The 24316-nt window shown below is 39.1% G+C and overlaps 1 protein-coding gene and 2 non-coding genes across 4 annotated transcripts in view; 2 read left to right on the forward strand and 1 right to left on the reverse strand.

The window, feature by feature from the left end:
* The window catches only part of TMEM259 (transmembrane protein 259), a 65071-nt gene extending 43681 nt beyond the window's left edge, over nt 1–21390 (reverse strand). For both annotated transcript variants that reach the window (XM_074204499.1, XM_074204498.1), the window contains exon 1: nt 21109–21390. In XM_074204499.1, the coding sequence (XP_074060600.1) occupies nt 21109–21375 (267 nt within the window). In that variant the 5' untranslated portion in view covers nt 21376–21390. The remainder of the gene's footprint in view (nt 1–21108) is intronic.
* Nucleotides 21391–21871: 481 nt separating this feature from the next.
* On the forward strand, nt 21872–21978 carry LOC141503551 (U6 spliceosomal RNA). Its single transcript, XR_012472901.1, has one exon. It is a non-coding gene; the product is annotated as a U6 spliceosomal RNA (small nuclear RNA).
* Nucleotides 21979–22253: 275 nt separating this feature from the next.
* Nucleotides 22254–22360, forward strand: LOC141503555 (U6 spliceosomal RNA). The gene has a single exon (XR_012472904.1). It is a non-coding gene; the product is annotated as a U6 spliceosomal RNA (small nuclear RNA).
* Nucleotides 22361–24316: the final 1956 nt, after the last annotated feature.

Below are 24316 nucleotides of genomic sequence, written 5' to 3' on the forward strand. Positions count from 1 at the left end.
ATATCTTGTCCCTTTTCCATTCCTCTCCAATACCACCCCTTCACCACCTACCAATTGCCCTTTTCCCCAGAGCCTCAAAATTATTTCCGTCTAGATTCTAAACCAGCCATTGGATCCATGTGTTTGTCCCTTAAATTACTTAATTTTTGTTTTTAGAACTTGATTCCAATACAATATTTCAAGTTCAAATGTTCTCAATGATCTGCTACTCACTGAAAGAGATTAACACAATTAAGTCCAGGAAGCTGAGATGTTTACTCAGAAATGTAAATGCAGAGTCTATCAGCCTTGGTCATCAACACACTAGGATTTTTTACTAATTACTTGGGGCTAAAATCCAAATTCCTATCTGGAGTTCACAAATTCAGATTCTCAGTACAAATATCAAAAAAGACTTTTTTAAAACTGGAGTGATGTTTACGATAAAGTTGATAGCAACACATTTATAGGGCTTAATTGTTACAAACCTTTTATAACTATAATCTTATTTGATTCTTTAGGATCTTGGGAATTTAAGAGATGGAGGATGTCTTAGAGAAAATTTAGGGAAAACAAGTGACTTCATGTGTTCTTTGAGGGTAAGAATTTTTTTCTGCCTTTCTCTGTATCCTCAGTGGTGGTTGGCACAAAACAAGTACCTAAAAAACTGTCAATTTAGCTAACCAAGAATCCTTTCTATAACATAAAAGTGGCAAGTGGTCATCCCATCTCAACTTAAAGACTTCCATCAAAAGGAAACTTTCCTTTTTTTTTTTTTAAAGTTTTTGCAAGGCAATGAGGTTAAGTGGCTTGCCCAAAGCCACACAGCTAGGTAATTATTAAGTGGCTGAGACCAGATTTGAACCCAGGTACTCCTGACTCCAGGGCCAGTGCTTTATCTACTGTGCCACCTAGCTGCCCCCAAAAGGAAACTTTCCATAGAAAGTTATTCCACTTTTGAAGAGTTCTAATTTCATTTTTTTCTTATATTAATCTTAAATTTTCTCTTTGCAATTTCTACTCGTGGCTCCTAATTTTGTTCTCTGGGGCAAAGCAAAATAAAATTAGTGCCCTTGGGGGAAACAAGTGAAAGTTTAAAGTTTAACAAACTTTCAAAGTTTAAACACTTAAAGCAAAAATTATGTCTTCTCTAAGGCAGCACAACAGAGGGGAATGAGTGCTGGGTCTGGAGTCAGAGTCAAAGATCCTTAGCCCAAACCCCCTTTTCTGCTCCTTCCTGGCTCGTAAGATGAGAGAGTTGTACTAGACCATCTGTAACTTTCCTTTCAGCACAATCAGAACAGCAAGAGCTAACTAATTAAGTATTTAGTTTGTACTGGGCACTGTGCTAAGCAATGGGGGATACCATAAAAGGCAAAAGTAAGCTTCACCCTAGAAGGACTCACAGACTAATAAAACAACAACATGTACACAACTAAGCAGACACCAGATAATTAAGTCTTATCAGAGGGAATGAATTAAGGAAGCAAGATATGCCTGAGAAAGAGTTTAGGATTTGAGCTGAGTCTTGAAGGAAGCCAGGGAAAGCCAGTAGGTGGAGATGAAAGAGGATGTTGCAGAAGGAGGGACAGCAAGTGGAAGCACTATATTTAAGGGGCTGCAAGAAAGTCAGTAACACCAGATCAGAACACATGAAGGGGAAGAAAATATAAGAAGTCTAGAAAGGCAGGAGAGGGTGAGGTTGGGAATCACTTTCAATGTCAGAAGACTTTATACTAGATCCTGGAGATAACAGGGAGCAAGTCAGGTTTATTGAGTAGGGACCTATTATGATCAGACATGCATTTTTAGGAAGATTACTTTGCCAACTGAGTGAAGAGTGGAATGGAACAGGGAGAGACCAACCAGCAGATTCAGGCAATAGGCAAGTGAGAACCTGTAGCAAGGTTCTTTCACCCTCCTGTTAGTAGACTTCTTTTAAGCTCACCATTGTTCATCTTAAAGTATGTCACCCCCCCCAACAAACAAATAAAAAATCCTAATACTCTAAATGTGTACTGCAGACTACAGCAGGACACCATACCTTTCTTGATGCAGCCATTATCTTTTTTTGGTTGTCATTTTACATGTTGGTTCATCAAAACTCAGATCTTTTTTCCTTGACCCAAAGTCACAAGGTATGAAGTGGCAAAACAAAGACCAAGAGTAGGAATCTCAAGAGTTCTGGATACTGATTTCACTCTACACCATCATACAGCTTACCATTTATATTCAAAAATGGCATCTGTCATAAATTATCAATGTTTTAGTGAGGAAAAAGTTATTCATTCTTTTGCTCCAACAAATCGGCAGTTAGATTCCTTTGCTATTACAAGTTACTGCTTAGGAATAGATGTCTCCTCAACTAAATGATATATTATAAGAAGCATCTTCACTTCCTCTTTGTTCTTCTAAAACCTCTGTAATCTGTTTTCTTACCTCAGCATTTAAATGAAACTATTCACTCACCAGAGTTACCCATAAAGGCTAATGGTCTTTTCTCAATTTCCATCTTTCATGACATCTCTGAAGCAGGTAACAAACATTGTTGATTATCTTCTCCTGGCCAATCTCTGCTGTGGGTGTTTATAAAATTATTTTCTTGGTTCTCTTTGTACTTATCTGACAACTTCTTCATACTTGCTGGATCTTCATCCATGTCATACCTATTAAATATATATGTTCCAGGACCTCTTTTTTTCTCTATACACTAAGTGATTCTGTGAGCTTTCATGGATTCAATTTAAATGCTCATACAACTTCAATCTCTCTGGAGTTCCAGAACCACTACTAGATACTTATAACTCAACCTGTCCCAAACAGAACTCATCTTCCCCACCACCCCAAGTCCATCCCCTTTCCTAATGTTCCTACTTCTATAAAAGGGAGCATTATTCTCCAGATACTCTGGTTTGTTATACCTCTCTGACCACTTCTTTTCCTACATCTTACATATTCAAATTAGGTCATTTCTGTCTGTAAAGAATGACAGGGCAGCTAGGTGGTGCAGTAGATAGAGCACCAGCCCTGGAGTCAGGAGTACGAGTTCAAATCCAGCCTCAGACACTTAATAATTACCTAGCTGTGTGGCCTTGGGCAAGCCACTTAACCCCCACTGCCTTGCAAAAACTTAAAAAAAAAGAACATGACAAATATCTGCCAAGTACCTAGGATACTAGGAACCAGGGATACAAAGACAAAAAACAAACAGTACTATCCTCAAGGAACTTACTATTAGCAGAAAGTCCAAATTCTCAGATAAGTAAATAAAGGTAATCTGAGGGGGGAAGTCTAGCATTAATAGCTGGGAGTTCAGGAAAGGTTTCATACAAGATGTGAAACATGTAGGTCTTGAAGGAAGATAGGGATTTTGAGAAGGACAATCCAGGTAGGACTAAATGATGAGTTTAAGTAATATCAGATCTACATGGTTGGACTATAGGTCACTTAAAGAGGATTAGTATCAAAGAGGACTGGAAAGAGAAATTGAGTCAGCTTGTTAAGGGTCTCACTGTCAAGCTGCGTAAGTGCCTAAATATAACTAATATGAACACTTCTGTATATTTAGGAAAGATAGCACTAGAAATAACATGACACCAGAATCAAATCTCTCAGCTCTACAATGACCTGGTACCTCAGATTTGTGAAATATTTAGGCATTATCCCTGATACAAGCAGTAAAGAAATTTAGGTCTATCCTTGTATTGTTTTTCAAGTTGCCAAATAAGAAAATAAAATATTAATCTGATGAGTTGTTTCACTTTTACTTTCCTAAGAACAAATTATATTTACTCTCCTAGGGGAAAAAAGTCCGAACAAGGCTATATGTGTGATTCTTAGATTGAGACAACAGACACACCATCACTTCCCCATAACAGTTACAAGAACAGAAGCATCGAAATTTATATATGATGTAATCAAAGGAACTTGATAGCTTGAACAGTTGCAGCTGTTGAAGCAGTAGTCCTGGAGGAGATGAGATTTGAGTTAAGTATTACAGGAAGCCAGAGAAACTGGGGTGAAGAAGGAGAGGACAGAAAGGCAGAGTATTCTAGAAATAAGGGGCAATTAGCATAAAGGCTCAGAGAAGGAGATGTTACAACATATTTGAGGACTTGCAAGCATACCGGTATAGCAAGACTGGATATAAAGGAGTAAAATTTAAGAAAGCTGGATTGAAGAAAAGAGACATACTGAAGGTCACAGAGTGAGTTAGTGGTAAAGCCAGTAATAGAAACCAGGTTGCCTGACTTCAGGCCACTGGCTCTTTCCACAATACAGTGCCATATGCTGACATAAACAGTTTAATAGTCTATTGTTAAATAGTTCATCCCAAGACCATTCAAGTGAGAATTGACTGTCAACATTTCTATTCTCAAGGAACTGAAAAAAAATCTGACCCAAGGATGTTTGTGTGTGTGTGTGTGTGTGTGTGTGTGACACTATATATAAAATATTTTATGAACTACCCTCTTTAAAGTTCCAAAGAAGAAATAAAAACCAACCACCATTTGAAATGTAAAAAAAAAAAAAAATTGCATTAGGTTAGGGGAAATCTTAACCATGTCTGTAAACTTACTTATCTTTTTTAAAATTTATTTTTTAAAACAGATTCAATTTTTTTTCCCGTTCTAAATTTTCTCCCTCTCCTCCCCCTTCTCCCATCCAACATGAAGGCAAGAAAAACAAAATCTGTTACAAATATGTATAGTCGTGCAAATAAATTTTGGTATTAGCCATGTTAAAAAAAAAGACTAAAAGAAAAAGGGGTAACATACTTCAATCTGCAACAAAGTTCAGCAGTTCTCTATCCGGAGGTGGAAAACATTTCAGAATGAGATCTCTGAAACTGGGGAGGTTTACTGTGCTGATCAGATTACTAAGTGTTTCAAGAATTTGCTTATTTTAAAAAATACATATTTTGACAATTGTATTTCAATAGGCCTCTTTTTGATCTCATGTATTTTATTTTTATTTTATTTTATGCATATAAAAATACTTTTCTCAGAAGGGGACATAAGCTTCAATAGGCTGCCATAACTTAAAAAAGGTTAAGAACTCCTTCAATGGATAAAACTTTACAGTGGATAATTTCACGTGAAAAACTAAAGAGGAAGGGAAGCAGAAGGGTGACACAGAGAAATCTTCCCTGCCTTAACATCTTTATGAATTTCATTTATGTCCTCCACAGCATCAAGGTTAGACACACACATAAGAGCTCAATAAAGACAAGAATGGAAAAAGTAATAAAGTTGGAAAGGTCCAAGAACACTGCAAGAACAGAAGAATGAAAGTTTAAGTTGAAGATTAAATAAGATACAAGGGGAAAAAATTAAAAGATTAGCAATATTTTAAATAAAAGTCACACTTCCAGATTACCAAATACTTTCCTTACAACCTTGAGCTACTTCAGGGTATCTGTTGGCATATCTGATGATGGTGGAGCTCCCCAAAACAGGAGCTATTATTATATCACATTTAGCTCTCACAACATTCCTACTAGGAAGGCGGGGCAGATATAAGCCCCATATTACAGAGCAAACTGAAACTCAGAAATGCTCAAGTCCAAGTTCTGTCACTAAATTTGATTTGGGCTAGTTTTTTTTTTACCTTCAATATTGTTATTTGTGAAATGAGGATACTGAACCATAAGACTCTTAACCATGTCTCTTAACAATTATAAACCCTATGATACTTATCCCCTGCCCTCCTCTACCCCCTCCCTTTCTGTCTAGGTGTTTACTTGCTCTCTCCTCCCTTCTATTCTAGGTTTTCAAACTCAGAAGTATCTGCTTAGTCTACATTAAAGAGAGCACCAAAGCCTTTGGGATCAATGAGATAAATAGGACAGACACTGGGGCAACAGAGAAATCTACCTGAATACACTGCAGAGCATTGACAATCTCCCTAGAGAGGCTCAGACAATGCTTTTATGAAGAGCAAGGGCATTAAACACAAAATCAAACATGACTCCCACTCCCAACCCAACCAAACAGAACCCCAAACCATCCAGAGTTTACTCTTGGTTACAATACTCCTTTATAGGACTGCAAATATGGATCCAGAAGAAACATCATCTAGTAGGTTCTTTCCATCAGACCATGCTATAATCATGTCCTTCCCTAAGGTTCTCTTCTCCAGGCTAAACATGGACTGTTCTATACAGTGAGAGAGGCCTTAAGATTTAGTTATCAAGGGGTAGAGAAAAGGCAGAAACTTGTCTGAGCTCTCCCCAAACTCCTCCAAACAACTTTAATTAATGCTTCAAAATGAATCATGGAGCAAGCAGAACCCCCAAAAGGACAGGATGAAATAAATTTTCAGCCCAAGACAACTTAATAGGCAGGAAAGATGTGTTGTAATCCAGTGATAGCTCAGTCCAGTGAAGGTCATGCCCCAGAAAAGTAAGACTTGGTAGTGACTGAATCAGTAGCAACAATGGCAGTTTCCAGACCTCTCAGCACACAGATAATTTACAGGTTCATACGATTGGTCAGAAGGAGATTACAAAGGTCCGTTTGTTGGCACTGGGGGCAGTTCTCTGTTGCAATGTCTATATTTGGATCTGGGCCATAGTCCTAGGTCTCGGGCTCAGGATAAGGAGCAGCACTAATTCTAGAGCTGGACAGCTGGGAACCCTGATTACAGGGTAAAAGAGAGTTTGTTGCCAGTCACAATCTAGAGCATAGGTCTGATGAGTAGTTAACATATCTCACCATAAAGCATACTACCTTGGAAGAACTGACAACTTACAGGTTCCCAGAATTATCTCTGAAACAACAGCACAAAAAACCTGAAGCTTGGGTCAGTACCCCTCTGCTCCAGAAGCAAAGTCCCACTTTAGCACAGAATAAAAGTCAAGAAAGAAACAAAGAGCAGAAAAAGATCCTGATTATAGAAAGTTAGTTGTAACTATGGAAGATAAAAACACAAAACAATAAGGCCCAAACTGCCATCAGGCCATGGAAGAACTCAAAAAGGGTTTTAAAAATGCAGAGAGAAAAGTTAGAGGAAAAATTGGGAAGAAAATAAAGTAATGCAAGAAAAACCATGAAAAAAAGAGCCAACAGCTTGAAGAGAAACAAAAAAAGATTAGAACACCTTAAAAAGTGATGTCAAATGGAGAAAAAAAAGGCACAAAAATTCACTAAAGAAAAGAATTACTTGAAAATTAGAATTGAACAAATGGAAGCTAATGACTTTTAAAACATTTACAAACTCAAAACCAAGAAAACAAGATCAGAAGATTGAAAAAAGAAAATATGACTTCTTATTGGAAAAACAACTGACCTTAAAAAAATAAATCCAAGAAAGAGAATTTAAGAATTACTGGACCAGGGGTACAAGGATAGAGCATGGACTCTGGAGTCAGGAGGATCTGAGTTCAAATCCTGCCTCAGACACTTAACAATTGCACAGCTGTGTGACCTTGGGCAAGTCACTCAACCCCATTGCCTTAAATAAAAGATAAATTTTTTTTAAAAAGAATTATTGGACCACCTTGAAAGGCAGCATTAAAAAAAGAAAGTCAACATCATCTTTTTTGTTTTTGTTTTGATTTTTTTTATTTTTGCAAGCATAGGGCTAAGTGACTCATCCAAGGTCACACAGCTAAGTAAATATTACATGTCTGAAGCCACATTTGAACTCAAGATCTCCTGAGAGCAGAGCTGATGCTCCATCCACTACATCACCTAGCTGCCCTGGCATCTTTTTTTTTGTAAGGCAAATAGGGTTAAGTGGCTTGCCCAAGGCCACACAGCTAGGTAATTATTAAGTGTCTGAGACCAGATTTGAACCCAGATACTCCTGACTTCAAGGCTGGTGCTTTATCCACTACTCCACCTAGCTGCCCCTGCCCTGACATCTTTAAAAGAATTTTCAAGTAAAATTATTCTTATATTCTAGAATCAGAGGATAAAAAAAAACAAAAACAATCCATTGAACAACTCCTAAAAGAGATCACAAAATGAAATTTCCAGGAATGTTACAGCTAAATTCCAGAGGTCAAGGAGAAAATATTGCAAGCAGCCAAAAAGAAACAATTCAATTATTAAAGAGCCACAATCAGGATCAAACAAGATATAGCAGGTTTTAAATTAAGGGAGGGGGGAGGCACATAACCAGCAAAAGATGAGTACCATCCCTCAAGGGAAAAAAATACTCATTCAATGAAATAAAGGTCTTTCAAGCATTCCTGATTTAAAGACCAGAGCTAGTAGATTTGACTTTCAAGACCCAAGAGAAGCATATAAAAGTAAACAGAAAAGAGAAATCACAAGGGATTTAAAATAAAGTTAAATTATTCACATTCCTACATAAGAAAATGAGATTTTTAAAAATCTAAAACTTTTCTCATTAGGGCATTTAGAAAGAGTATACACTGAGGACAGTTAAATATGTAAATTAAGTATTTATGAGTTAAATATGACAGGACAATTAAAAAAATAAAAGGGTGAGAAAGAGGAATGCACTGAGAGAAATGGTAAGGGAGAGGTAGAATGGGGTAAATTACCTAACATAAAAGAGGCAAGAAAGCTTTTACAGTGGAGGGGGGAAATGAGAAGGAGGAAGGGAGCATTCAAACCTTAATTCTCATTGGAACTGGCTCAAAGAGGGAGTAGCATTCATACTCAGTTGGGTATAAAAATCTATCTTACCATACAGGAAAATTGAAGGAGAAATGGGGGGAGGTAGAGCTGATATATGGGAAGGCAGATTGGGAGAGGTAAAAATCAGAAGTAAAACACTTTTGAGAATGGGCAGGGTGAAAGGCAAGAGAGCAGGATAAATACAGGGGGAAATAGAATGGAAGGAAATATATAGATAATAATCATAACTGTGAAAAAATTTATAGCATGTTTCTCTGATAAAGAATTCATTTCTCAAACATATAGAGAACTCAGTCAAATTTACAGAAATAAGAGCCATTCCTCAACTGATAAAAGGTCAAACAATATAACCAGGTAGTTTGCGGATGTTAGTAATCAAGGTTACCTGTGGTCATATGAAAAAAAATTCTAAAATCACTATTGATTAGAGAATAGCAAATTAAAATAACTGAATTATCACCCCCACACCCATAAGATTCATCAATATGACAGAAAAGGAAAATGACAAATGTTGGAAGGGATGTGGGAAAACTGAGATGCTAAATGCATTGTTGGTGAAGTTATATACTGATTCAACCATTCTGTAGGAGCAATTTGGAACTATGCCCAAAGGACTATAAAACCAGACATATCCTTTAGCCAAACAGTATCACTACAAGTTCTATATTCAGAGATAAAAAAACAAAAAGGAAAAGGCTCATGGTACACCAAAATATCTCAAGCAGCTCTTTAAGTGATGGTAAAGAATTGGAGAATAGCTGATGACCATTAATTGGGGAATAGCTAAGCAAGTTGTAGTATATTGTACAATTCTTATAAGAGATGATGAGTCATAGCAGCTTTTTTCATGGTGGCAAAGAAATGGAAATTGAGGGGATGCCTATAAATTGAGAAATGAAGAATAAATTGTGGTACATGAATGTGATGGAACACTATTGTTCCATAAGAAATCATAAGGACTTCAGAAATGCCTGGAAAGACTTGAACTGATGCCGAGTGTAATAAGCAGAACCAGAAGAAAATTATATACACTAACATGATGATCAACTATGATAGACTTGCTCATTTCAGCAGTACAATAATCAAAGACAATTCTAAAAGACTTGTGATGGAAGATACCATCCATATCTAGAGAAGGAACTGTGCAGTTTAAATTCAGACCAAAGTTTACTATCTTCTACTTCAATTTTTAAACTTTTGTATTATCTATTTTTTTCTCTCTAATATTTTTTCCCCTTTGATTTGATTCCCCTTCGATTCATCTTTCACAACATGATTAATATGGATCTATGTTTGGTATAATTATACATGTAGAGCCTATAATAGATTGTTTTCTTGGGGGGAGGTGAAAAACGTTAAAACTCAAAACTTTGCAAAAAAAAAAAGACTGGTGAAAACTGTTGCATATTGTTGGAAAAAAATAAATACAAATATTGGGGGGAAAAAGAAATAAGAGGATGCTCTCAAAAAAATCTTGAAAGAATTTACATGAGTTGATGCAAAGTTTAAATGAGCAGAACCAGGAGAATATAGTATTTGGTATGATGCTTAATTGGGAATGTCTTAGATATTTTTAGCAATACAAAGATCTAAAACACTTTTGAAGGACTAAGGATGAAAAATGCTATCCATCTTCATATTAAGAACTAATGGATTCTAAGTGCAGGTCAAAGCATACTTTTCTTTATTTTTTTTTGGGGGGGGAAGTTATTCTTATGTTTTCTTTCACAACACAACAACCATGGAAACGTTTTGCATGACTGCACATGTATAACCCATATCAAACTGATTTTCTACTCAATGAGTGGTGTCAAGGAGAGAAAGAATTTTAAATTCAATTTATAAAACACTAATGTTAAAAATTATTTTTACATGTAACTGGGGAAGAATACTACTAAATTTATAAAAATTTTTTTTAAAGATTTAGTTATTAAAAAACATTTTAAAAAAAATTTCATTTGTGATTAAAAACAAACAAAACACAACAAAAGACTTTAAATGAAACCTAACCACCAGCTCAGCTCAATTCTCAATTCTTATGGAGCCTGAAAAGATCAAGTCATGTGAAAGAGGTTTCAATTACACAAAAAATGTTTAGTCAGCTCAGAGAGAAAATAGGTTCTTAATACCATACCAACAAACAGCCCACAGGGACAGTCACCACCACAGCAGCACTACTTCTACTCAGCCTCTACTCTTAGTTCAGAAATAAAATGCTTTCAAAGAGTAAGCTTCAAAAAAAAAAAAAACAAACAAAAAAACAAACAAACAAAAAAAAAAGAGTAAGCTTCATCCAGAGATTAAAGGCGAGAAAAGCCAACAAGGGAAAATATTGAAAATACTGCCACTGGAGAAATAAACTATTACCAGCTATAAAAGCATAAGTAAATAAACTGGTTTAAAATTCTTCAAACAACTTAAGATGAAACTGTGATTGAACTGACTTGAGTTTTTGCAAAGTTTTGATTATGTAACTATTTGTATAATTGGCTAGAAAGGTTACCAATTCAGTACAGCATCCCTATACAGATATTTCAAGAGGCTTATAAAATCCACTTGCTATTTTCAATCTCACCAACTCAAAGAATGGTAATGCTGCCAAGATTGGGAGTTTCATGAAATCGTTAAGATATTCAGCTGGGAAAGGTCTTTAGATAATCTAATCCAATACTTTTATACCAAATATAATTAACAGAGGGAAGATGACTTGATCTTTAAAAGTCCCTTCTCTTTCTTAAGCTATATCTCTTGACTCCAAATATATGCTTTTTCACTCCCTCCCATAAAGTAAATTCTGAGGCTTAAACTAGATGACCTAAAACAACTGAATTCTAATCAGTGAAAGGACTGATAAAATAAATCTCCTGGGGTGGCTAGGTGGCACAGTGGATAAAGCACCAGCCCTGGAGTCAGGAGTACCTGGGTTCAAATCCGATCTCAGACACTAAATGATTACCTAGCTGTGTGTGGCCTTGGGCAAGCCACTTAACCCCATTTGCCTTACAAAAATATAAATAAATAAATAAATCTCCCTCCTCTTACCAGGAAGAAGATAGTCGCATGATAATGAGGTGCCATAGTTTATTTAATTGTACACTGTTTTAAAGGAGGAAGGCATTTTGGAAAGCATTATTGAGAAATGAGTGAATTTTTTTTCCCAAAGCACCAATTTTCTGCATTCCCCAAGAGATCAAAGAAAAGGTAAAAAGTCCTTTGTGGAAAAATATTTTTGGCAGTTCCTTTTGTGGGGGCAAAGAAATGGAAATTGAGGGGATGCCCATCAATGTCGGGAATGGTTGTACAAGTTGTGGTGATGGGATGTTGATGCTATTGTGCTATTAAAATAAATGACAAGGGAGGTGGCTTCAGAATCTGGGAAGACCTATAAGAGCTAATAAAAAATGAAGTGAATAGAACCACAAGTACATCATCCACAAAGTAACAGCATTGTTAAGGATGATCAACTGTGAACTCAGGTATTCTGATCAAGACTGATCCAGGACAATTCCAAAGGACCTATCATGAAAAATGTTATCCATCTCCAAAGAGAAAATGAATGAGCACTGAGTACAGAGAAAAGCATACTTTTCAAATTTTTTTCCATCAGTGGTATACATACATACATAGTTGTGTTTTCTTTTGCAACATGTCTAATGTGGAATATGTTTTTTGTATGACTTCATATGTATAATCATTTTTGGAGAGAATTTAAACTCAAAATTTTAAAAATTAAATGTCATATTTTTACACATAATTGGAATGTACATAGAATTTAATGAAATAAATAAAAACACATTAAAAATAAAAAGCACCAACTGTGTGGGGAGTGTGTGTGTGTGTGTGTGTGTGTGTGATATGTAATTATAGGGTCCTAGAAGTCCTAGGACAGTTTTGCTGAAGAATTTGAAAGGTTACAAAAATAAAAATTGCTTGGAAGTTAATTATTTAAATTTATTTCATAAATATTTCACTTTGTGAATTTTTAATAATAAATTATTAATTTTAACAAGACAAGACACCCTTGTCACCATGCATTTTGTGAGTTACAGTTTCTGGACGATACCTAGATCAGGGGACAGGTAAAGGTCACCTCAAATCACCAGATTGCCATTAGATCTTTTCTTTGATATACATGTCAAAGTGGTTATGCATGCATCAAAACTTCATTCTTTGGATGATCTTAAAGTTACCAGATTTATAAAGACAGTCCTTTCAGTCACTGATGAAAGTTTTTGCTAAATTCAAAAGCTTACTAGTGCATTGAATTTTTTCAATTTTTTTGTAGGTTTGTAGCTTTTATATTTCTGAAATTATTAAAGCTTAAGACTTCTAGGACACACTGCATACTCACACCTATCATACACACCCACAACTATACTCCCCATGTATGTGTGTACTTTTTTTTATTTTTGTAAGGAAATGGGATTAAGTGACTTGCCCCAGTTGCCCCAGGTCACATAGCTAGGTAATTATTAAGTGTCTGAGGCTGGATTTGAACTTAGGTTCTCCTGACTCTAGGGCCAATGAACGGTTTATTCACTGTGCACTTAGCTACCCCCTCCATGTATGTATTTTTTAAAAATACTAGATTTGAAATCAGAGTGCCTGACTCTGATTTCAATTCTTGGCTGTACTTCTCACTCATTGTGTAACCTTAAGAATGTACCTTAACCTTTCTCTGAGCTTCAGTTTCTCCACTTACAAAACAGGAAACAATACTACTGGCACTGCTCACCTCACAGTGGGGTGATGAGAATTCAATGAGATAAGATCTGTATAAAATTGCTCAACACTAATGGATTACATACAAACATCAGAACTATTAATACACTGACAAGTATGGAACGCCTTGGCAAATGGCTTTAGGAAGATGGACAATTCAAGTCGCATGTTTTTTTTTTTAAATTAACACCAAGATGGTCACTCAGTTTTTTCCCCTTGATTACATCACTACCTTCAGTTTTTTTTATAGCAAATGAGTTAAACATTTTACTAAATGGTCTCCAAGCTCTCCGAGAACTGGGGTTGCATCTATGCAGACTCCTTCGACCACTCAGGTGTGTTTTTAACATTGCTGGTTTCTGTTATTTCTATGGGTCTCTTCACAAGAGAGCAAAAATGGCTTTGGTAACTTCCCTCTAGGAGAGCTGGTCCTTTTCAAATGAAATCCTCATGACTCCTCACTGCCAAAAATATCACAGCTTGTAATAATTTCTAGGACCAGGGAGATAAATCTTGTTAAGTACCAAACACAGAATATCAGAACTGTGGAAGAGATATTAAGAGATCATTTAATCCAATCTCTTCATTTAATAGCTGATAGAATGTGGAATCTGGAAAACTAAGCTTGACTCCATTTCTGCTATTTCAATCTGTATCAATGTAGGAAAAGTAACTTAACTTTATCATTTTTTTCATATTTGTTTTTCTAAGGAGAGACCACTAGGGTTGTAATGAACAAAAAATGATAGTAAATTAGAAGATTATGGTGTCTGATTAGCCTTGGAGGATCTTTAAGATCCCCTCTAGGGCTAAAGTCAATAATCTTATGATTCTGTAGCTCACACACAGTCAGGTGTCCTCAAATTCAGGCTTTCCAAGATATCCTTTCTCCAATTTTGCCAATTTATCCAGAACAGGTAGAACAGGATAGAAGTAAGTTAAGTTTGCCTTACTCTGAAAGCACTGGCTAACTGGCCCACAAGCACAGCAAAGAAAAGATTCAGCTTGTTGCTATGTCTTAACTAGACAAGCAGAAACTGAACCGGTAGAGATCACAATGCCAGCAATGGAAAGGACCTCAGGAATAAGGAAGAAGAAAAACACTGAGAAGTCAAACAGTCCAATTCCTCCTTTATTCTGGTCAGAGGAGGAAACTGAGCCCTAATCAGGAAACAGATTCATTTCAAGGTTACAAAGTGAAGATGATGGCAGAACCCATCTCCTTACTTAAAATGAGACCACAAAACATTTGGGCATTCATAGAATCAGCTAAATTTTGGCTTAAACTTAAGAATCCAGAGCTAAGTAACTTATTCACTGAAAGACTGTATTTTAAGAAGGGTCACCAACTATGTAGTCTCTAACAAGTCACTTCCTCATTTGTCAAATAAGGGGAATCAAATGAGCTCTCTCTGGCCCACTTTTAGTCTAAAAGTCTCTATCTTAATATCTTTAATTTATTATCAATCCCAGAATTATGTCTTTGTCAAAGTTGGGTTTATTAAGATGAGGGTCATTAAAGTAGACTAGATAAAACTGGTGGGAATATCTCATCCTGTGAAGGGCAGGTGTTTCTCTAACAGTTTTTCAGCTGGTTCCTTAAATGCCCAAAGGATTTTACTCCCTGAAAAAACCCTCTTCCTTTGCAACATTTCCAGAGAAATTTCTTTCTCTTCATTTTATCTATTAAATTACTACCAATTCTTTAAAATCAAACTCAAATGCTACCTCCTCCAAGAATGACCTTTCCTAGGCCTCACATAGAATCAAACTTTCCTTTTGTATCTTTTTTAGTGAGTTATGTTATAATGTATCATAGTTCTGGTTGGTTTGTTTTTTTGTCATCCCTATACTTTGTGTTCCTCAAAGGCAATAACTGAATCTTATCTAAACTTTGTTTCTCCAATGCAATATGCTTAATGTTTACTAAATGAATGCAACATTACTTAAGGAAACTAAATTCTTCGTTCTTTAACAAGAATTAAAAATCACACTCTCTAGGATTTATACTAATGCATACTTCCCCTATTTGTCACTGCCATATCATGAACACAATTAAGAAATTTGATTTTTTTCCTATTTCAAGAGTTTATGCCTGAAAAAAAACAGGTCAACATCATTCTGTTTATCCCCTAGCCAATCCCTAAGATACCTCCCCTTTTATTAGGTCACATACATTCTTTCATCTTTCAGTACAGACCAACAAATGATACTTACCCAAATGAATTAAAAACTGTTTTGTCATCTGAAACCCACTGTCCTGCCAGGAAAAGTTTATGGCAACCTGCCAGAATCTAATAAGTGAAATAAAAAGTCCTTGTCTAATTTGGGGGGGGGGGGGGAGACTTGTGAGGGGATTGAGGGTTGAATCAGAATACCTAATGTTGAACTTCAGCTCTTCAGTTACATAAGTTGCTTCAACTCTCTGGAACTCACTTTCCTTATCTATAAAAGTAAGGTGCTTTGAGTAGATGACCTAATCTAAACTCCACCTCTAAACCAAGGATCACTGACTATGGGGTGTCTAAAAGAAAATGGAAAATAATAAAGAACAAGAATGGGAAAGGTCAATAGGTGTTGAATGTTTGTGATCATGTCAGGAAATGAAGGGAAGAGGTAAATAAAACTAAAAGTCAGGCAAAAAAATGGGAGACTGGGAAGGTGTGAGGCAAGATTTGGGGAAAGATGATCCTGAAAAGGATGGACCAAGTGGGTAGTATGAATAGAATATTTTTTAGACAGGTCACTCCAAAAGAGGTGAAGTTCTCCAAAAGAAGACTGGGAGTAGTGAATGAAGACCTTGGAGATATTGTTTGAGAAAAGATGGAGAGGTTGAAGAACTTGGGGCTTTCATAAAAGGAGGTTCAAGACTATGGGGGCAAAGGATTTCAGTTGGCCCTGGAAAGGAATAAGAAGCAGTACTGTTCAATGAAAAACAAATTCAATTTGGATTTAGAGGATCGGGGTTTCAAATCTGGACGTTAAATCTAGACTCTGAGAAAGTGATGCTGTCTTTTTTGGTGAAGTACAATATCAATATTTGTGTAATCCCTGTACAGAAGGGGTCCTTGACACCTTTCTGGGCCCCAAGAAACTCCTCAGAAATACAACTTTGGGGGTGGCTAGGTAGTACAGTGGATAGAGCACCAGCCCTGGAAGTCAGGAGTACCTGAATTCAAATGCGGCCTCAGACACTTAAAAATGACCTACCTAGCTGAGTGGCCCTGGGCAAGCCACTTAACCCCATTTGCCTTGCAAAAAACCTATATAACTTTGGCTAGGTGCCTTTGAGTCTGAAAATAATTTGGCTGGACCCAAATGTTTGGGGGTCACAGATATGCCATAAATTTGTCTAAGATTCACAAAGCACCCTTGTTAGCCTAATTATCTTGCTGTATCTGTAAAATTCTTGCTTCCTCCCAGGACTGCCTCCCCTTCCCCCAGATGTGGCTGGCACCATAAGATAGTAAATGTCACTCCCTCAAACCTGTGGGAAGCCCATGAATACTCGACTCCCTTCATCTCAGGAAACATGTTCAGATATAACACAAAGACCCTGACCCTTTTCCATTCTGTCTAGTGCCCTATCTATACTGAACCCTATGTTTACATATGTTTGTAGTTGTATGACAAGAAAATATATCTAACTGCTGTCTCTGCTTCTGTATCCTGCTTGCTCTCAGTACCCCCCCCCAAAACACTATTAAAACCCCCATCCCCTGAACATTCAGGTATTGTCTGATTTGGGTACCCCTTCATCCCCAGGCAGTCCCAGGGAAATTAAAGATCTCCAAACTTATCAAATTTTAGTCTCCATCTCGATCTTTGGGTTCAGCATTGGGTCTTGATTTTTTTTTTTTAATGAGGGAATATAAGAAGATGGATTGGGGCAGCTAGGTGGTGTAGTGGATAAAGCACCAGCCCTGGAGTCAGGAGTACCTGGGTTCAAATCTGGTCTCAGACACTTAATAATTACCTAGCTGTGTGGCCTTGGGCAAGCCACTTAAACCTGTTTACCTTACAAAAACCTTTAAAAAAAAAAGATGGATTAAGTGACTTCTCTAAATCTGTGATTTTATGAATGGTGATAATTCCTTCACAGATGGGATGTGGGCAGGCAAGAGATTGAAGGGGGCCTGGGTGTGAGGGGAAAAATGTTGAAGACTTGAGAGAAGGGAATATGGTAGAAAAATGTGGAATGCAAACTTCTAGTGGATGAATACTGAAAACTACCTTGGATGTAATTGGAAAAAAAAAATTTTAGGGCAATAGTGAAAGACTTTAGGAGAGTAGCCTAGAGCAGAGAGAACAGAAATAAAAATCATGTAGGCAGGTCTATGAAAGGAATTTGAAAGGAGTCAATAAAAATCCTGCCAGGATGGGGAAAGCATTGGGGGTGGGACTATGAAGCAGTCATAGTGAAAGAACAATGCAGTTGAGATCAGGAGACTCTGGCTGAGCTGCTGACTCAACATCTTAATACCTGTGTGACACTATAACTTAACCTCTTTGGGCCATCATTTTTTTCTTCTATAAAGACTGGGCAAGAAGAACTCTAATGTTCTTTCTAGCTCTAAATCCTACTAGGATTCAATTGTCTCCACACTGCCACTTGCCCTATAATCCAGAAATGGGCAGACCTTCAAGAGTGGGTCTAAAAGGGGCAGGAAACTGGAAGTCAAAACCTTAAGGAATAGAGAACATTTAGGGGGATAAGTGTGTAGTTGTGATGTAGTGAACAGAACACTAGTTTGACAGTCAGAAGATTTAGTTTCACCTTAAATACAAGCCTCTGTTACTTACTACCTGTGTGACTTTGGTCAGGTTACTACTCCTCTTTAGGTCTCAGTTTCCTCATCTATTAAGTTATCGGAATTGGATTAAATGATCTCTCTAAATTGGATGAAAACCCAATTTGTCTTCATCAGAGATTCTCCACCTTTGTGCCATAGAACCCTCTGGGTGAAGCCTATGGACCCTTTCCCTAAAAGGAAACCAATCATACAGGTTTATATATATGCATATTTACTGTATTGGATATATTATGCCACATATGACTGGACACACACATACACACACACACACAGACACCCATATAGACATGTATGTGTGTGTGTTGTTATATACATTTATATTTATGTCCATATAGCTACACGTGTGGTATTTTTTTAAGTTCCTAGATGTTAAATCAAGTACCTCAGTCTACATACCACCATCTGCTCTATAATATGGGAGCCTTGGCATGAGATGAAGAGAAAATGGTAAAGATCAGATCTACAAAGGGCAAGAAATTATGGATAAAATCCATAGGACAGGGACATATGGGCTGACCTGCTTGACTGCAGAAGAATAACTCTATCATCAGATTTAGAGAAGTCACTTAATCCATTTTCATATTCCTTCATTTAACAGAAAAACTGAGACCCTGAAGGACAACCATGTCTTTCTCAGTCATACGTTTCCAGATTTGAAACCCTTGTCCTCTAACTTCAAAATTGAATTTTGGATTTATAGCCAACAGAGACCTCAAAAGCTACTGGCAGATGAGGGAAATGAAACAAAAAGAAGGAAGAAACTGGTCTCTGAACTGCACTGGTAGATGTTTGAGGTAGCAGTCATAACTAGGAGTCTTTCAATCTTCTCTTCTAAGGGTCTACTCTGCTTAGGGGGGAAAAGGGACCCTAGAAGGAATCATGCTAGGGCTCAACACAGTCAGGAGGTCTGAGGTCACCACTGCTGATTTTGACACTCACTCCTTATTTGTCCTCTAACTTCCTTTCTTTGGGCATCAGCTCCTCCAGGATATCCTTTCAGCTCCAAATCCTATGAAAACCCAATCGTCTCTACCTTTCTTGCCCTTTGACCTTCTGAGGGGATTGAAGGATAAGACTTTTTGAGTTGGAACATCAGAAGGAATTTTAGGAGCAGGGTCTGAAAGAGGCAAGAGATTTGAGGTAAAGATTTTACAGGTAAAATCCCAGAAAAGGCAGCAGAAAGAATGAAGATTTTGAGATCAGGGTCTCAAAGGGTCAATAAAAAAAAGTGCTGAATGCTGAAGACTTTGGGGTTGGGGTTGCTTATTTATCATATTGTGTAAGCAACACAGTGCAGTGGAAAGACAACAAATTTGCAAAGGCCTGGATCAAATCCCTACTATAATTTCCTCATTCCAAAGACTAGATGATCTCTGAGGTGACACCTTAAATTCTTCTGGGGTGGGAGGGGAGATGAAGACCTAGAGGTGCAAGCACTATTAAGTGAGGGATAAAGATCTAAGGAACAGGAAGAGGAAGGGCCAGGAAATCTTCCAAAGTCTTAGAAACCCTGAAGACTGGGTGGCAGGGTTCAGCAGGAGGTATAAGGAGGGCCATGTGGATATGTAGGAAGAGAGGAAGGAGATAAAGACCTTAGGATGATCAAAAGGCCCAGAAAGGTACTTTTCTAAATTCAATGGTCTATAGATTATCATCTGCTCTATGGCAGGGGGTGGGATTGCAGTGTTCAAGTCTAGGAGCACAAGGAAAAAGGCATTTATGATTCAGTAAATAGAGCAAAGGGCTGGCAAACAAGAGACTTTGATTCAACCCAAGACATTTGACAATTTGATCCCTTTTTGACCTTGCCCAAGTCATTCCCCCATTTCTGAGCCTCAGTTTCTCCATCTATAAAATTTGGGAATTGACCTCTCAAATTTTTTTTGAGCTCTAAATCTTAGGAAAATCCAATTAACAGCCCCTTTCAACTTGTCTTCATCTATTATATGTGTATGTGTGTGAATATCTATGTATCTATGTTATCCTTCCCCCTCACTAAAATGTACACTTCTAGAAAGTAGGGCCTATTATTTGCCTTTCTTTGCATTACCAGCATTTAGCACAACACAGAGAAAAACAGTCTTTTTCCATCTAGTCATATCTGACTCTTTGGGGTTTTCTTGGTAAGGATACAGCAATGATTTGCCATTCATTATCCAACTGCCTTTCTCCAGTTTGTTTTTACAGATGAAGAAACTGAGGCAAAAAGAATTAAATGACTCTCTAAGAGTGGATATGAACTCAGGAAGATGAGTTTTCCTGGCTCCAGGACCAACACTCTACCCACTCCTGGGCCCTGCAGAGAAAATAATAAGATTAAAATTATTATTTTATTAAAAATTGTTAAAAATAATAAGATTAAAAATTCACAAAAAGGATTGCTGCCTACCAGTCCTTAGACCAGAAGTGGAGCTGGAAGTCTACGGGGTTAAAGAACTGAAGGAGGGCAGGAGAGGAGAGAGTAAAGAGTTCAGGGCAAGATCAAAAGAACAGTTAGAAGTCACCTCATGTAAACTTCACGGAAGATGTAGAAAAAGCAAACAATTCTCAAAAGGTTAAATGAATCACATCTCTCAAGAGGCAGACACTGGATTTGAATTCGGATCCCTCGACTGCTTCCAGCGCATCTCAGGAGTGGGAGCCCAGATTTCCTGGACTTTGGGGGGGCGCAAAGTGTGGAACTGAGTGTCAGAGGAGGGAATTAGAAACCCCGGGATCTCTAAGTTCCACCCACTGGCCCCGCACATTCCTGCCCCGCTTGCCCGGGGTGTGTTTATGCCCAGCACCCGCCTGGGCGGGCAAACTCTGAAGACTGGCCGGCTGGCTGGGGGGCCGGGGCCGGGGCCCGGAGGAGCCCAAACCTCCATGCCGGAGGGGCTGCGTCCGGACCCCCGAGCCCTCCGCAGCCGGCGGCTCGGAGTGTGCCCGCCGAGGGCCGGGCACACGCTCGGGGGGCGCCCGGGCTGCCGCGGGGGGCTCACCTTGAGCAGCACGAAGAACTCGAAGACCCTGCGGAAGGCGGGCGGGAAGAGGCGCGAGTAGGTCACGGCCATCTTGAAGAAGAGCGCGTGGAAGAGGCGGTCGCGCACATTGATGAGCGGGTTGGGGTTGGGGTTGAGGTTGGGGGTGCGCGCCCCGCGCGGGGTCCCGGCCCCGCCGCCCCCGGCCGCCGCCCCGCCGGCCGAGCCGCCGCCCGGGGCGTTCCCGGGGCCGGGCTGGGGCGGCGGCGGCGCCGGGTTCTCCGACATCCCGAGCTGGGCCGCCGAGGCGCTAGCGGGCCGGGGCTCCCGGGGGCGGCGGCCCGGCCGCCATGGGGCCCCTCGCAGGCCGCAGCGCTCCGGCCGGGGCTCGGCCCGCGCCCCGCTCGCCGCCGCTCCTCACCGGGGCGCCCAGGCCGCCGTCCGCCGCCGCCGCGGCCCTGCTGACGAGACGCTCCGCCCGCGGGGCATCCTGGGACGCCGGAGGAGCGCCCCGCCCTCCGGGCCGCCGGGCGGGGCCGAGGCGAGATTGCCTTTGCATGCGCTTCCCCAGGAGCCACCGCGGCGGGCCCCTCTGCTCCAAATGTCGCCGCTAGAACGCCCACTAAAGCGTGGACATTACATGGGGCAAACGCGCTCTGCGGACTTGCCCGTAAAACGGCTTCGCTTTGGAAAAAGTGAAATGTTTTGATCCACCATTGTCACCCTTAGCATCAAGTACAACGCTGTTTCGGCTTTAAATAGCGGAAGCCGCGACCGGGGGTTCGTGCTCGCTTCGGCAGCACATATACTAAAATTGGAACGATACAGAGAAGATTAGCATGGCCCCTGCGCAAGGATGACACGCAAATTCGTGAAGCGTTCCATATTTTGGTTCCCCGCGCAGCCGTAAACGAGAGGGCGGCTCCTCCTTACCCTTCCTCGCAATCACCCAGCATCCCCTTCGGCCTCCGGGAAGCGAAGACTGATTTTAAAAGAGAGAATTTCCAGCTTTTGATTGATCCAACGACATTTGAAACAACGAGACAAACGGTTTTTAAGAATCTCGGAAAGAGAGGGTGGCTCCCGGAGCATGGGCTCCGGTCACCGTAAGTGAAAGATGTTTTGGGTTCTGAGCCTTAAATAGCCCCGAGGCAACGTGGGCCATCGTGCTCGCTTCGGCAGCACATATACTAAAATTGGAACGATACAGAGAAGATTAGCATGGCCCCTGCGCAAGGATGACACGCAAATTCGTGAAGCGTTCCATATTTTGCTCCTTCCGCTTTCGCTATTAGCAGACGCCCGGCTATTTTGACCTAAAAAGGCTTTCTCTAATCACTTCGTTTCAGATAATATATATAGATATAGATATAGATTAGATATAGATATAGATAATATATATAACATATAGATAATATATATACATAATAAATAGTTTCCATATATATGGAAACTCTGATATATATACAAAACATGTTATATATACATATAAACACACATATATGCATATGTGTGCACACGTATGCGCATATGTATGCATATAACTACATGCACAAACATATGTGTACATATGTGTGCATCTATAGATGCGTGTGTTAATGCATGTGTGCATTAAAACATGTATGCATGTGTATATGTGCACATAAATACACATATATATGTATATGTCTGGGGAAACTGTGACTGGGAAGAGTCATATAATGATAACTGAATGTGAAATGTAGCATTCTACCTGAACCAATGGTTGAGGGGTCCCCATGGACCCCTTCCCTAGCCTCTGTTGTCCCACTGAGGTAAGTGCAGTGAGAAAAGGGGGGAAGAGAAGAAAAAAACAAATCTGAAATTGAAGTAAAGTGGTGGACTTAAACCCCAGCTCCAATATTTATAAATTGTGTGCCTGAAGGTACCTCTCCAGCCTCAGTTTCCCCATCTGTCAAATGGAGATAATAGAACTTGCCTCAAAGGAAGGGTGCAATTCAAGACATTTATCAGTGGCCTGCTGTGGTTGGAGGACCCACAGAGGGAGCTAGATACAATCAAAGGATAAGGATTTATCAAGCCAGGTGCTGGGCATTGTCATTATGCAGTCATTTGGGTTCTATCCCAACCCTGACTCCATGAGGCTGGGTCATGGGGTTTTCTTGACAAAGATACTGGAAGAGTTTGCCAGTTCCTTACGGCAAGAATTTAAGTGTCTTGCCCAGGATCACACAGCTAAGAAGTTTGGATTTGAACTTGGAGTCTTTCTGACTCCAGGCCTGTCTCTCCACTACACCACCTAGCTGCTCCAAGGTGATGGGTTTACAAAAACAAAAACTACAAAGAATATCTGATTTCATTGGTATATAGGGTGTTCTAGGATCAGGAAATTCCCTCTACCAACAAAGATCAGCAACCTTCTTTCTATCATCTCCAGTCTAGAGCACTTGAGAGTTAAGTCACTTCTTCAAAGTCACACATGTGTCAGAAGCAGGACTTGGGACCCACTCTTTAATCCCTATTATATTACTTTATTGGAAATAATAATCCCTATTATAATACCTTATTGGAAACAATAATAGCCTATATTACATTGCACCTTGAGTTTGGCAAAAGAGCTTATCCTCTCCACAATCTCAGAGAATTATCCCTATTCTACAAATAAGAAACCTGAGGCAGAGATTAAGTTGACTTCCCCAGTGTCAAACAGCTGATATCTTGAGGCTGAATCTGAACTCAGAACTTTCTGGTTCCAAACCTAGTAATGTATTAATTATGACAGCTGATTGATTAAATAAAAAGTCATTTGGGTGGAGAAGGCAAGGAAAGGATACAACATTTATACAAAGCATATCTTTGCCCTCATAGAGCTTTGAAACCTATAAGGATGAAATGAGAAAATGGATGTGAAGTGCTTTTTTTGAACCTTAAAACTACAGATGACAATGTTATCATTGCTTTCTATAACCTATGTTTCTGACTTCCTCCAAAGCAGCATCTCAAAACAGGCTAACTCTGGGTCCTCCAAGCTTAAAATTCAGTCTGGTCAATTATTTTTTTTTAGGTTTTTGCAAGGCAGTGGGGTTAAGTGACTTGCCCAAGGCCACACAGCTAGGTAATTATTAAGTGTCTGAGGCTGGATTTGAACTCAGGGACTCCTGACTCCAAGGCCAGTGCTGTATCCACTGCACCACCTAACCACCTTGGTCAATGATTCTTGATGTCAATCTTCTGTGCACCAACCTAATTT

This window comes from Macrotis lagotis, chromosome X (genome assembly GCF_037893015.1).
Source record: "Macrotis lagotis isolate mMagLag1 chromosome X, bilby.v1.9.chrom.fasta, whole genome shotgun sequence".
Taxonomy (NCBI): domain Eukaryota; kingdom Metazoa; phylum Chordata; class Mammalia; order Peramelemorphia; family Peramelidae; genus Macrotis; species Macrotis lagotis.